General features: G+C 54.1%; 1 protein-coding gene across 1 annotated transcript in view; it reads right to left on the bottom strand.

Annotated features, from left to right (window-relative positions):
* The window catches only part of WNT3 (wingless-type MMTV integration site family, member 3), a 59,811-nt gene extending 46,609 nt beyond the window's left edge, over positions 1–13,202 (bottom strand). Inside the window, exon 1 of the mRNA XM_012001927.1 lies at positions 12,966–13,202. Coding sequence (XP_011857317.1) covers positions 12,966–13,045 — 80 coding nt within the window. The 5' untranslated portion in view covers positions 13,046–13,202. The remainder of the gene's footprint in view (positions 1–12,965) is intronic.
* Between the last annotated feature and the right edge of the window lie 338 nt (positions 13,203–13,540).

The raw sequence follows: 13,540 nt of genomic DNA, 5'->3' as shown, positions 1-13,540 counted from the left end.
AAAGCCGGGCACCGTGGCTCACGCCTGTAATCCCAGTACTTTGGGAGGTCGAGGTGGGCGGGTCACCTGAGGTCAGGAGTTCAGGACCAGCCTGGCCAACATGGTCAAACTCCATCTCTATTAAAAATACAAAAATTAGCCAGGCGTGGTGGCAGGCGCCTATAATCCCAGATACTTGGGAGGCTGAGGCAGGAGAATTGTTTGAACCCGGGAGGTGGAGGTTGCAGTGAGCCAAGATCTTGCCATTGCACTCCATACTGGGTGATAAGAGTGAAAACTCTGTCTCAAAAATAAATAAAAATAAAAATTAAAAAAATTAGCCACATACAGTGCTTGCCTGTAGTCTTAGCGATTTGGCAAGCTAAGGCAGGAGGATCGCTTGACCCCAGGAGGTTGAGGCTACAGTGGGCTGTGATTGTACCACTGTACTCCAGCCTGGGCAACAGAGCAAGATCCTGTCTCAAACCAAACCAAACTGAAACTTGACAGTGATATTCACATCCCCAGGAAGAAAACCTGGGTCTGGATTAAGGAAAGACTGAAGCCAGATCTAAGGAGGAACTTCCTGGTTGTGGTGTGGTGTCACTGAAGGGCCTGGCTTTAGGCAGTTTGTCTCTTGTTTAGTGCTCTGGGGTTTACCACTCATGGAGCCTTGGGCAACGGAATGGTGCCTCAGGGCGTCAGTTTCTCATCTGTAGAATGGGGATAACTAGAGTCTCTGCCTCCTGGGGTTGTCGGGAGGATGAGCTAATGTGTGTGCTTTGTTTCCTCAATGTATGTGATACCTGGGACATCATAAGCGAGGAATTACTAGCTACCACTGGAGCCTGCCCACTTGCTTCTGAGCTCCTTACAGCTCCCGGTTGGGTCCCGTGAGTCTCAGTTTTCTTTTTTTCTTTTTTGTTTTTTGAGATGGAGTTTCACTTTTATTGCCCAGGCTGGAGTGCAATGGCCAGATCTCAGCTCACCGCAACTTCCGCCTCTCAGTTGAAGCGATTCTCCTGTCTCAGCCTCTGCAGTAGCTGGGATTACAGGCACATGCCACCACGTCCAGCTAATTTTGTATTTTTAGTAGAGATGGTGTTTCTCCATGTTGGCCAGGCTGGTCTCGAACTCCTGACCTCAGGTGATCCGCCTGCCTTGACTTCCCAAAGTGCTGGGATTACAGGCATGAGCTACCGAGCCCAGCTGAGCCTCAGTTTTCTCACAGGTAACTTGGGGATGAAGAGACTGCTTTCCTGAGGCTGCTTTAGCTTCCAGGACAGTGCAGAGGTCACAGACTCCATCCTTACTGGTAGCAGAGAAAGGCTCCGGAATCCCCTAGAGAAGCTGCAGTTAAGATGGAGGACCACCCAGCCTGAGGCTAGACATTCTCTCCCCTGAAGTCAGGGGCTGGGTGGGGTGACGTGCAGATGTGCTGCCCAAGGGCAGAAGCGGAGGGGAGGGGAGAGCCAGTCTGAGTTGTGAGGACACCTCGCTGGATGAATGGGGAGATCCCTGGCCAGTCACTCCCCTCTGCGTCTCCTTGGGGTTCCATCTGCAGACTGGGGCTCGGCCCTCACTAAGGCTGCTGGGGACGGGAGCAGCTCCGTTGGAGAGAGGGCAGGTGCCACCTGGGCACTCCATCACCTGTGGAAAGGTGGCAATAGCACTGTGGGCTTTCAAGGCAAGGGAGGGTGGGAGGAACCAGACTTGAAGGGAGCCAGGGGAAGGGGTGGACACAGTCATTGGCCAGGAACAAGAGACAGTCCCTAGAGGAAGATTAGGAACCAACCTCAGCTTTAGAATGGAGAAGATCATGAAGGAAAGAAAAGAGGCGACTTCTCTGAAGACAAGCTTTTTGTAGACTTGGGGAAAAGCTGACAGTAAAGAAACAGCAAGAAGGCCGGGCATGGTGGCTTACGCCTGTCATCTCAGCACTTTGGGAGGCCGAGGCAGGTGGATCACTTGAGGTCAGGAGTTTGATACCAGCCTGACCAACATGGTGAAACCCTATCTCTACTGAAAATACAAAATTAGCTGGGAGTGGTGGCGCGTGCCTGTAATCCCAGGTACTTGGGAGGCTGAGGCAGGAGAATTGCTTGAACCCGGGAGGCGGAGTTTGCAGTGAGCCGAGGTCACACTACTGCACTCCAGCCTGGGCAACAAGAGTGAAACTCTGTCTCTAAATAAATAAATAAATAGAAAAAAAAAAGAAACAGAAGTGGACTGGAATTCTCACAACTCAAAACTATCCAGTCAGGACCAACTCCCTCCCAGAGCAATGTTTATTTTGCTTTTTAATTCGCATGTGCCTTGCTTCCTTCCAGAAAGGATTTGAAGAGGTTGACAGCAAATGTGTATCCTAAAGACAAGTCTTTATTGATGATCCACTATGCCCAGGCCAGGTACAAAGACTCCAACATGCCTGCCCTCAAGAGGCTGATGATGGAAAACACATCAGATTCAATAACAAAATGAAAACGGAAGAGCAGGATCAGGGTCAAGGTCCACCCGGGTGCAAGGATGGGGCTTCAGGTGGACCTCTAAGTTTTCTCACAGCCAGGACATAAAGGGAAGCGTGCTTTATCGGAAAGGAGAAAGCATGCTGGCTCCTCGGGGAGAAATAAAGCTGAAGGTCGAATTGTAAACGTGAAATGAACAATTGGCTGTGTCAGAGATACCAACACAAGAATTGCACTAGGGCAAGAAAGAAGATTCTGCCCGACTGCTTTCTGGCACTTATGTGATAGAGACCAGATGCAAAGCAGCAAAAAGGACTAAGTAGAAGGAAAGAGCTTAGTGCTGGAAGGAATCTGAGAGGTCATTTACGCTATCCTTTCGGTTTCGCAGATGAGGAAACTGAGGCCCAGGAGGCAGTGATTTGATCCAGGTCGCCCCTTACCCATCCCAGGGGCAACAAAATGCTCACATGGCCACTGCTGTCAGCAACTGTGCAGTCCCAGCTTAAAGACAGTCTGATGACTTGTGGAAAGGTGGCCAGTGAGGAGGGCACATCCCCAAATAAGAGACTTCCCAGACGTTCACAGATAGTATCTATAAGCCCAAAGTATCAGCCTTTGAGTGGAAGGTCAAGTGTAAACTTGCCTCAAAACCATCCTTTGGGGAACAAAGTAGAATATGAACAAGCACATTTTTATGCCAGTAACAAGTCCACAACCGAGCTTGAATGGTGGTAGAAGGAAAAAGGGCTTTAGGTCCACCAGGATGTGGGCTCAGCTTCCCACGCCATACCCAGGCTGCACTATGGGACTCCCTATCGATAAGCTGGCAAGAATTAGACTCAGATAGATCATGGCGTCTGTATGGGGACCAGCACGTAGCACACGGTCAACAAACATATTAACCTGTTCCTGGACAGAGAAACAACTTCCACCAATTGCAATCTTAAAATTAACGACTTAGACACTTAAGCATCGTGTGAGCTGGTGAGCGTGGAGGGGGAAATAGTACACGAATAGGAAACGTTTGCAAATGGAACTGGGATTTTAAAAAAAAGAAAAGAAACCCAGGGGAATTGACACTGGGAGAAAAGGCTCATCTCCGCTTCTGGGACAGCAGCCTGCTCTGGTCGAGGGGCCCGTCCATCTTGGGAGACCCTCTAAGGACCCCTCATAGTTCAGGGCTACATGACCTAAGCCAAGTGGGGTCCAAGCTGAGCAGCACAGAGCAGACTGACCCCTGCTCAACAGGCCCCGGGTTGGGCTGCCTTTTAAAGTCAGAGAGAGGAGGTGGAAGTATTTCAATGAACAAGCAAAAACGTGAGTACTCCAGTTGAAGAGGGATGTTGGGGGGAGGTTTGTGAAAGGTACAACTGCGCAGGTGGACAGAAGCAAAATCATAGGGAGCCTCAGTGCCAGATAGGAAGAGGGGAGCCATGGGAGGTTTTAGAGCAGGGGAGTGGCACCCTCAGCAGTCCGCCTTGTGAAGATGATTGGTGGGAGCTGGAGAGGAGGCGGGATGCCTGCTCACTCACGGCACAAGCCCCTATTTGCATTACTAATGAGATTGGTTTTCCTTGCTGGCCCAGCTGGCTCTGGCAGATAAGTGGGACTCTGTGCCCAGGGGCAGGTTTTCCAGAAAGGTCTTCCAGACAGACCTGGGTGCTTGGTCCTTTTGCTCCCATCCCCCTCCCCAACACACATGTACACACACTCAGTCCTCCCAGTTTTTTCAGCCGAGCTGGAGGGAAAGGCTTGTGCCCATCTCCTAGTTTGCTAGGCCTTACCCAGGCCATTAAGATTCCCTGATGACCACAGGCCTCAGCAGAGCCCCTTCCAGCTGGCGGCCCTTTGCCCTTGCCCCCCTCACCTCCACCTACATCTTCCCATGTGTCCCTGGTTGGAAATCTCACTCTGGGTCTGGCCGGTGGTTTTTGCATTAGGCCAGGAGGATAACCAAGCCCCATGTCCTGAGCTGTGAACCTGGGCATGCCCCGTGACCAGTTGGCCTCAGACCTGAGGCCTCTGTGCCCTCTCCCGGGGGCTCTCCATTGAGCATCAGGACCCCTACAGGAAGGAGCTGAGGACTACTCTGTCCAGCCCCGCTTCTTCCTCTGCTAGAAATATCAACTCCTCAAGCTCAGAGGCTCAGGGTTCATTCTTAGCACTGTCTGAGCAGGGTGTAGCTCTTATTCCTCTTTTCTTTCTTTCTTTCTTTTTTTTTTTTTTTGAGACAGAATCTCGGTCTTGTTGCCCAGGCTGGAGTGCAGTGGTGCAATCTCGGCTCACTGCAACCTCCGCCTCCCAGGTTCAAGTGATTCTCCTGCCTCAGCCTCCCGAGTAGCTGGGATTACAGGCGCCCACCACCATGCCCAGCTAATCTTTTGTATTTTTAGTAGAGACAGGGTTTCACTATGTTGGCCAGGCTGGTCTGGAACTCCTGACCTCAGGTGATCCACCCCCCTCAGCCTCCCAAAGTGCTGGGATTACAGCCACCACACCCAGCCTTCTTACTCCTCTTTTCTAGGACTCACAATGATAGTTAACTTCTCTGGAAAGAACCTGACACTTCCCAAAGTGCTTTCGCAAAGAGTATTCCACCTGAAGTTCTTCACGGCCCTGCAAGCAGGCAGGGCAGGTGGTTGTGTTATTATCATCGTCCAATTTGCAGATGAGAAAACTGAAGGAGGGAGGAGACTCATCGACGGTATCACAGCTCTTTGTGTGTAGAGTTTAGGGCTCTGCACGCCCGACCCTTCCCTGAGATCAGCTTTCAGTGACCACCCTCTCCACCAGGCACAGATGGAATAGCTGGGCCACCTGAACGTGGAACACAGCCTGCAGGACTGCAATCTCGGAGCTGGAAGTCCTTGGCCGGCAGCTTACCCAACTCTCCTATTTACTGAGACTCAGAACAGTTAAGGGAGTTGCCTAATATCAAGATGGTGGCAGAGCCAGGTCTCAGGTGCCCTAACTCCCTGCCTGGAAGCCGACCACCTCCTCACACTGGCCCCTCTCACCCCAGAGCCCGCTCCGGCGTCTCCTTCATTCCCTAGATGTATGGGTGTGCCTGACATTTCTGGAATTCACTCCACACACATAATGAGGCCATTTTGAGAAGGCCCGCCTCGGGGGGAACCAGAGAGCTGTCTAGTGTCCCCATCCTGACCCCTGCCAACTCCTCCCGGCTGTACAAGCCAGGCTGCAAACAGATAAATCGACACTACTGGCTTCGGCAAGCCTACCCCTGCTCGCCCTACACCTTTCCAGCCTGAAGAACTAGCAGTGAGGGATTTGGGATTCACCGCTGCCATGCAGGGAACGAAGCGGCCTCAGGTGTCATCAGGCGGGTTGCTGCATGGGTCAGTATTAATGTGGCAAATGTTGATGTCAACTTAGCAGGTATGGAAACAGAATAGGGGCTCCTATCAATGGCGTGGAAGTGATTGTAGCTGCACCCAGTGGCATTGGTGTGACTCTCTGAGATATTAGTTTGACATGAGGGTATGGGGCTGTGCCTGCTGGCAGAACTGTTGTGCACCTGGGGTAGCCGCTGTGCTCACGAGAGATAGGCTGCCTAACGCTGAAGAACCGGGTTTCAGCCTCTGAGCGCAGGACCTTCTCTCCAGCCGCCGTGGCCCACTGAGACCCGAGCGACAGAAAAGGAGCAAACGGGCAGGCAGGCCCTCCCAGGCAGCAGCAGTACAGGGTGCCCAAAGGAGAGTGTGGAGTTGCCACTCAAAAGATTCTAGAAACTCTGGTCGGGTGCGGTGGCTCACGCCTGTAATCCCAGCAGTTTGGGAAGCCGAGGCAGGTGGATTACCTGAGGTCAGGAGTTCGAGACCAGCCTGGCCAACATGGTGAAACCCCATCTCTGCTAAAAAATACAAAAATTAGCCAGGCATCGTGGCGCACACCTGTAATCCCAGCTACTTGGGAGGCTGAGGCAGGAGAATCGCTTGAACTCAGGAGGCAGAGGTTGCAGTGAGCCAAGGTTGTGCCACTGCACTCCAGCCTGGGCAACAGAGCAAGACTCTGTCTCAAACAAAAAGAAACTCAATAAACTCAACTCTGCCCAGGTGCCTTAGCTATTTCCCTGCCCAGAAGCAGGCAGGAGACCGAGTGCTCCTTCCCAGAAGGCCCGTTTTCCAGCACGTCACCATCCAGTCTCCCTTGCAGAAGTCCTGGGAGATGGGATCCGGCCTCCTCCCTCTCTTCCCACCTTCTCCACTCCCAGAAGCTATTCCTGCACTCCTGGCGTAGCCTCTCATTGAGAGCAGGGAATTCCCTCTCTGGCAGCAGGATAAAGAAGGACCCTGCTTGGAGCTGGGACAGCCAAAGGGACAGGGCCTGGACGGGGAGGAGGTAGAAGTCTGGCCCCTGCTGCCCCCCGCCCACATACCTCCACCCCCTTACCCCCGCCCCAAGAATGTAATTAAGCAGCAGCTTCTGCCAGGAGCCAAGCTTTCTGCCTTCCGACTATAAATCACCTTCTGAATCATCTCTCAGCTCCTAGAGAAGGAACTTCTGCTCAGGCTGCTCCAGGCGGCCCTGGTGCCACTCCCCCTGGGAAGCCTGCCTCCCCCACCCCTCCTGTGCCCAGCCCCCTGGCTCTAGGTCCTAGCAAGAGTCTGGCAGACTCTGGGGGTCGGGCAAGGATGAGGGGACACTCCAGTAACCTTCTCTACCCTGCCCGCCCCTTCCTGGGCAGGCAAAGAGCTGCAGTGAGGTTAGCCTAGCCCAGTGCCCTCAACTTAAGAATAAAGCTACAGCACTGTGGGGCAAACAGGCAAAAAGAAGAAAAGGGGAAAACAGAGCCAGGTGTGGCAAATCTGGGAGGGCTTCTTGGAAAAGGCAAGTTTGGCTCCAGGGCTTCAGTGAGCCAATAGCTTGCAGATAGGAGGTGAAAACGGCTAACATCAATATATTTCCTGTACGCAAGGTATCATTCTAAGAAGTATTCACTGAATCATTTTTGAAACCCTATGAAATAGAGGCAATCATTACACTCATTTTACAGATGAGGAAACTGAGGCTCATAGAGGTTAACTTGCCCTAGGTTACCCAGGTAGTACACGAAAATGCCAGATGTGAATGCAGACGGCCTGGCTCCAGAAGAGTGGGAGGGTTTGGGGCGAGGTTTGGAAGTGCAAGCAGGTTGGCTTGGCGGGAGTAGGGCAGCCAGCTCTTTGGGATTTAGGTCAGATGGCATCACAGAAAGAAAGGGGTGGACTGTCTAATACAGGCCCGGAATGTGTGCCGTGGAGTGTCATGCTTCACAGCAATGAAGCCAGAACCTGTCATAGCCCTGTGACTCTGAGAGGCAGAAGGGACCCCTCCATATAGTTGACGAAAATGAAGCCCAGAAGGAGGCAGGGACTTGAATGAAGCCCAGAGAAGGGAAGGGACTCATCCTAGGCCACGGGTCCATTGGTATTGAACTTGGAATTCAGACCTAGGTCTCTCCAACACCCCACTCTCACCATTTTCCAGCATACAGGATAACATGGATGTACAGATGTCACCTCAGGATGGCTCTTTGCAGGGGTGTGGGTGGGGCTAGGCATGCCTCCTCCCTGCGTTAGGAATGAGGGGTGGAGGATGTCTTGCCCTCCTTGGCAGCTGGAGAAGGTTTCTGTGGCTCACATCAGGGTGGGTGGAAAAGGTTCTGCTCAACTCCTGGCTCATCACATTCTGAGACCAAAAAAATTTCCTTTTTCCCACTTCTTTTTCCCTTGAAGGGTCTGTTAGCTGCATCCTCCTGTGAGATAAGTCACCTTTCCTGTGCCATCCCCTGGTTTCTTGTCTCCTGCCCAGACCGAGGAGAGACTTCTTCCAATTCTACATCTGCCCAAGTACCATTCATGTTTATTAGCATTAAGTTCTGTAGTGAATAGAATGAGAGATGCTTGCTGGGCTGAGTCCATTCTTTGGAGATTGCTAACCAGAGCCCTCTCTGCCTCAGTTTCTCCACCTTTGTCAGTGACTGAGCATGTACCCAGATGCCAGAGTGTGGGCTCTGGTAGGGCTTGGCTGGGTTTGCCACTGGTGAAGCTGCAGCAAGTACCTCCTAAAGAACTTGGCACCAAAGTCCAGCTCCTGCCTCTTTTGACCTCCTCGCCAAAGGTCTTCCCACCAGTCCAGGATTAATTGCAGGGCAGACATCATAGACCCAAGCCCTCAGATTCCCTGGGATGGAGGTGGGGGTGATACTCAGACTCCACCCATCACTCACCTCCTGGCCCCGGAGCTGTGGATAAAATGCTCTGAGAGTCTAGAACTTTCCCTGAGAGCGTCCCCTTCCCCCATGCCGTCCCCACACATATTAAAGCAGGTTCTTCTAAGGACATAACTCAGCTCAGGCTCTTGGTATTATTATAACGTTTGACCTGTTTTTTTCTTTTTAAGCCAAATGTGATCCTATCAGAAGAATACCAACAGATCAGCCACCAAATTTGCTCCCTCTGGACTCCGAAGCCCTACCCATGATGGGGGCGGGGTGAGCAGGGGGGCTGTTAACTCACTTCCAAGAGACCTGGACTAATTTCCCCGCCATATCCCCCCAGGGAAAGGTCTGCCCTGGAAGGGAGACCACCCGGTTAAAGCCTGGCCATCCGATCTGGTATCTGCCCATCTGTCTGTCTGTCTGTCTGTGGGATCAACAGCCTCCAGCTAGCTCAGCTCCTCACCAGCCCCAGCCAGCCCAGCCCCAGTGAGCTGTAATTCCTGCCTGTTACAAGTGTTAACACCTGGCCTGGGGCCTTCCTCCCCCGCAGTCTCCAGGTGCCTCCCTGAGCCCAGCCCACTGACCCCCACGGGGTTTGACTGAACATGTTCACAGGCCTCTGAAAGGCGGGTGGAGGTGGGAGTGGGTGGGAGAGGCAGCAGGACATGTGACAGATGGGGAAACTAAGGTAGGTCCTAGGCAGGTGCTCGAGTGGAAGGATGGGTCCCAGGACGACGAGAACTCAGGTGTCCTATTTCCCAGGTCACTGCCCTTGTCCTCTGCAAAACACTTTCACCCAAGCTGTGAGGCAGGGCAGTCTGGGGACCCCCGGGTGAAGTGTAAGGAAGCAGACCCAGATGTGTGGCCACTGGTTCTCAGTCACACAGCGGCAGGGTGAGCTCCTGATCTCCAGCAGGCCCCCTCCATCTGCGTGTCCACCGCTGGAATGTAGCAGGTGCTGGGCTAGGCCCTAATAATATAGGTTCATCCCCCCACCCCACGCCCCCAAGAAGGAGAAGAAAGACAAGTTTCTCCAGCAGGAGCTAACTGGGACTGACAAGGGGAATTCGAGAAATCAGTGCTGCTGTTTCCTGTCCCGGCTCTGTCACTACCTGGAGAACATCTCTTCCTCCCAAGGACGTCAGTTTGAGGCCCCTTAGAGCTGTCCCTTCTGGTCAACCTTCTCTCAGGACTGGGGTCTGAGCGGTGCGCACTCAGGGTGTCGTGCTTGAGGGTCCGCATGGACGGAAATCCCAGCTACATGACTTCCCCTGTAAATCCTTCCTGGGGAATGAGTGAGCTGGGTGGTCCAAAGAGGGCAGGCCAGGATGGGCTTAGATGCTCAAAGTGCTGGAATCTGACTGCCTGGCGGGGGCTAGGTTGGGGAGTGGGGGCAGAAATGGAATCAGGAAGCAGAGGCCCTGATCTACCTACAGCCCCAGCCCTAGCCCTGAGAAGGTGACTCACCCTCCACCCCAGCTCCAAGACCAAAGGAAAACAACCTCAGAGAGAAGGGCCAGTGACTCTAGCGCCTGGACAGACAGGACAAGCTGGTGTCAAGGAATCCTGTGCCCCTGCCTCTCTAGTGTGCCATCCCTGGCCAGCTGTGCCCCCTGAAGCCGCCTTGTGAGACTTTTGCTTCCTGTTGGACCTTCCCTCCGGGCCCATGGCTGCCCACCAGACACCCAAGCTCAGGTGTCATTCATACCCACAGGTAGATGTCTGCAAACATATTCACAGCCATTCAGCCCCAGGCCCAGCACCTGGGGACAGGATCACAGGCAGACTCAGACACAGCCCTCACACAGCTATGGACTTGAGTATCGCTCTCCTCCTTACAAGCACAATCAGGTCATGGCCATGAGCACTGATATTCACGCACAAAGACATCTGTGGGGCTTTCCCCACACTGTCATGAAGGCATGCGCGCGCACGTATACACACACACACACACACACTCACTCACATGCCCAGTCATGAACACAGTCAAGCCCAGCGTCACAAGCAGACACAGGCTCTGACCTTTACATGGGCAAAGATACTTCTAGACTTCTCTGTCTCTTACACATGTACATACAAACATCACAGCATCAGCCACTTGCTAACACTTATGTGCAGAGACACAGCACAACCTGTCATGGGCCATGGATTCCCCAACACACCCACACGATTTCATATCCACAGTAGCCCAGTTGCGGGCACAAACACTTTTGCACCTAGAGACACACTAGTGTATAGAAAACACCTCTCGGGGTCATAGACCCAGAACACATACACACACACAACACACACCCATACATCTCTCTCCTTGGCTTAGACAAAGCAGCATTCCTGTCCCCCACCAAATTCCCAAACAAGCCATGTGTCTAGCATTATGTTAGGGCCAATGTCTTGACCTTCCAGGTTTCCCCAGCGTTTCCTCCTATTGGGTAACCCCTATCTAGATGGTCCCCAAGACACCATTTAACACCAGAATCTCCACTGACTGGAAGAGTGCCCTCTTCTAGCTCATAGGGCTGGAGAGCCTGGGCTCTCTTCCTCAGTCCCTGCCACCTATGGGCTGCCAAGCCTTTCCTTCCTACCCTCCCCCAACCCGCCAGAGTCCCTGCGAAGACAAGGCAAAAAACGGCATGGCCTTGGCCGGAGAATGGGAAGAGGGGCAGGAATGGCTGGGTGAGGCTAGACTGGTGTCGGCAGCAGTCTTTCCCCAGACTGGCCGAACCTCCTTCCTGAGGTCCCTGGCTGCCCTGGCCACCCCATGGACTTCTTTATGTGCTGGAAGCCTCAGGTGAGCCCAGCCCCACGGAAAAGTGTGGGTTGGGCAGAAGAAAGACTTCCCCTTGGCTGGCTGTCCTGGGAGCAACTCCTAGTACCCCCTAAACAGAGACCGTTGGCCATGTCCCCACCCTCTCTCCCAGGGGCCCCAAACACCCAGACACAAATGCTACCACCCCCAAACAACTGGAAGACTCGGGGTGTGGCCCCCAAACCTCACTGTCTCTGCTCCTCCTACCCTAGGCTCTGGGTTGGTGAAAGGCAGGGAGTCTGGGGACCTGCAGGCAGCACCGCACCATGGTGGCACTTCTCTCTGACTTTCACCCCGGGGGCCACAGCCCATTTCTCACTCACAGATCCCAAATTCTTCCTCCTCACCTCCCACCCCCAGGCCGAGGCTCTCCTGCATCCAGGAGGGGAAGATTCTTTAATTAAAGTTTTCCGGAATGCAGGGGGCTGGAGACTGGGGAGAGGCGGGGTGTAATTTAGAGAACTGGTTTCAGTGTCTTCCCCTCTGGCCCCTGGGACCTGCAGAGGGTGGGAGAGCGGCGATGGGGCCGCTCGGAAAACAAGGGGACTCCTGGAGCTGGGGCTCCCAAAGGGATGTTTATTCCTCACCCCGGCCCCCCAGACACGCACAGCCCCCCAAGCACTGCGCCCGGCTTCCCAGCCTTATTTACTAAAATGTCTTTTGTATCCGCATTTCTCAGGGACGGAATTCTCCTTTCCCTCTCCCTTTCTCCTCGGTCCTCGGTTTTCCAAAAGGAACAAATGTGACATGGAGAATTGGATTTTTGGTCAAAGAATAACAAGCCTACCCCTCCCAGACAACCCATTTTCAAGGAACCCCCCTTTTGCCAGGGTGGACAAGCAAGAAATGAATAAAATCCGAATTCAATGGCATCCCGGATCAGCAAATACCATATTCACTTCAGAGGCTCAAGATGAATCTAGAGCAGTGGGGAGAATCTGATGAAATACCCCCACCCACTCCCCTGCCCCGGGAGGAGCCCTGAAGCCTTTGGGGTCTGAAATAGGAAGGCAAAGGGGGGTTATTGTGGGGGAATCTCTTGATGGAGTCGCCGGCAGAGGTGGGGTGGCAGTGAAGGAACAGGATGGTTTTGCCCATGAAGACCCCAAAATGGAGAAGAGGAGTGGCTGGGCCCCAGGGACAGTGCTGGATTTCCAGAAACCCAACTGCAAGCAAATGGGGGGTCTTCGGAGGCCTCTAGATTGGGACGGGCAGAGGGTTAGGATCTAAGAATAAGAAACCTTCTGAGATGGGAAAGTCCTCCAGCCCCTGCAGCGGGGAGCAGGGAAAATGGTGATTATCAGAGGAGCCAGGAGTTGGATTCTGAAGGCGACACCAGCAGAAAATCCAGGAGGGGTAGGTGGGTGGGGGGCTGGAGGGAGGCGAGGAGAGGAGCCCCAGCCCTGCCGCGGCCCACCCCCGGCCGGCGCCCCCACCTTCCCCGGACGCGGCGCAGAAACCGGGCCGCGGGCAGACAAGAGGCGAGTCTTACCACCAAATTGGGTAGCCAGCGAGGACCCTGGTGCCACCGAGCAGGAGGCCGAGGAGCAGCCCGAGCAGGTGGGGCTCCATTAGAAGCGGCGCCGAGGAGGAAGTTTGCCCGCGACCATGAAGAGGGGGAGCGACGCCCCCAATAGTTGGAACAAAGTCCACTTGAGATTGGAAATGACTTTCGGGCTTGTCAGAAGCGCACCTCCACCCGCAGCCGCCCCCCTCCCGAGCCCAGCGCGGAGCAGCCGGGTTTGAGGATGTCAGCGAGCAGCCAATCAGCGCCCGCGGCCTAAGGTAAGAGATGAGTCTGTAGTTCAGCCTGTCAATCACGCGCCCCTCCCGCCCGGCCCACAACTCGGGCTCCGGGAAGGGCATCGCCCAGCAAACTTGGGCAAAGCCCGCGCCCCGGACGCCGCGGGGCTTCGGGAGGATGCGGTGGGCCGGACCCTCTGCTACCGCCGCGGCCCCCCGCTGGCCAGGGTTAGGGCGCGGGGGTTCTGACCCGGGCGTTCACATGGCGAGGGCTTGGCGTGGGCATGAACGGGTGGCTCCTCTGCTGGCGGGGACTGTGACCCG

The sequence above is a fragment of the Mandrillus leucophaeus genome, unplaced genomic scaffold (genome assembly GCF_000951045.1).
Source record: "Mandrillus leucophaeus isolate KB7577 unplaced genomic scaffold, Mleu.le_1.0 Scaffold670, whole genome shotgun sequence".
NCBI classification, from domain to species: domain Eukaryota; kingdom Metazoa; phylum Chordata; class Mammalia; order Primates; family Cercopithecidae; genus Mandrillus; species Mandrillus leucophaeus.
The sequence above is the reverse complement of the archived record's forward strand: the minus strand, read 5'-3'. Positions and strand labels throughout refer to the sequence as shown.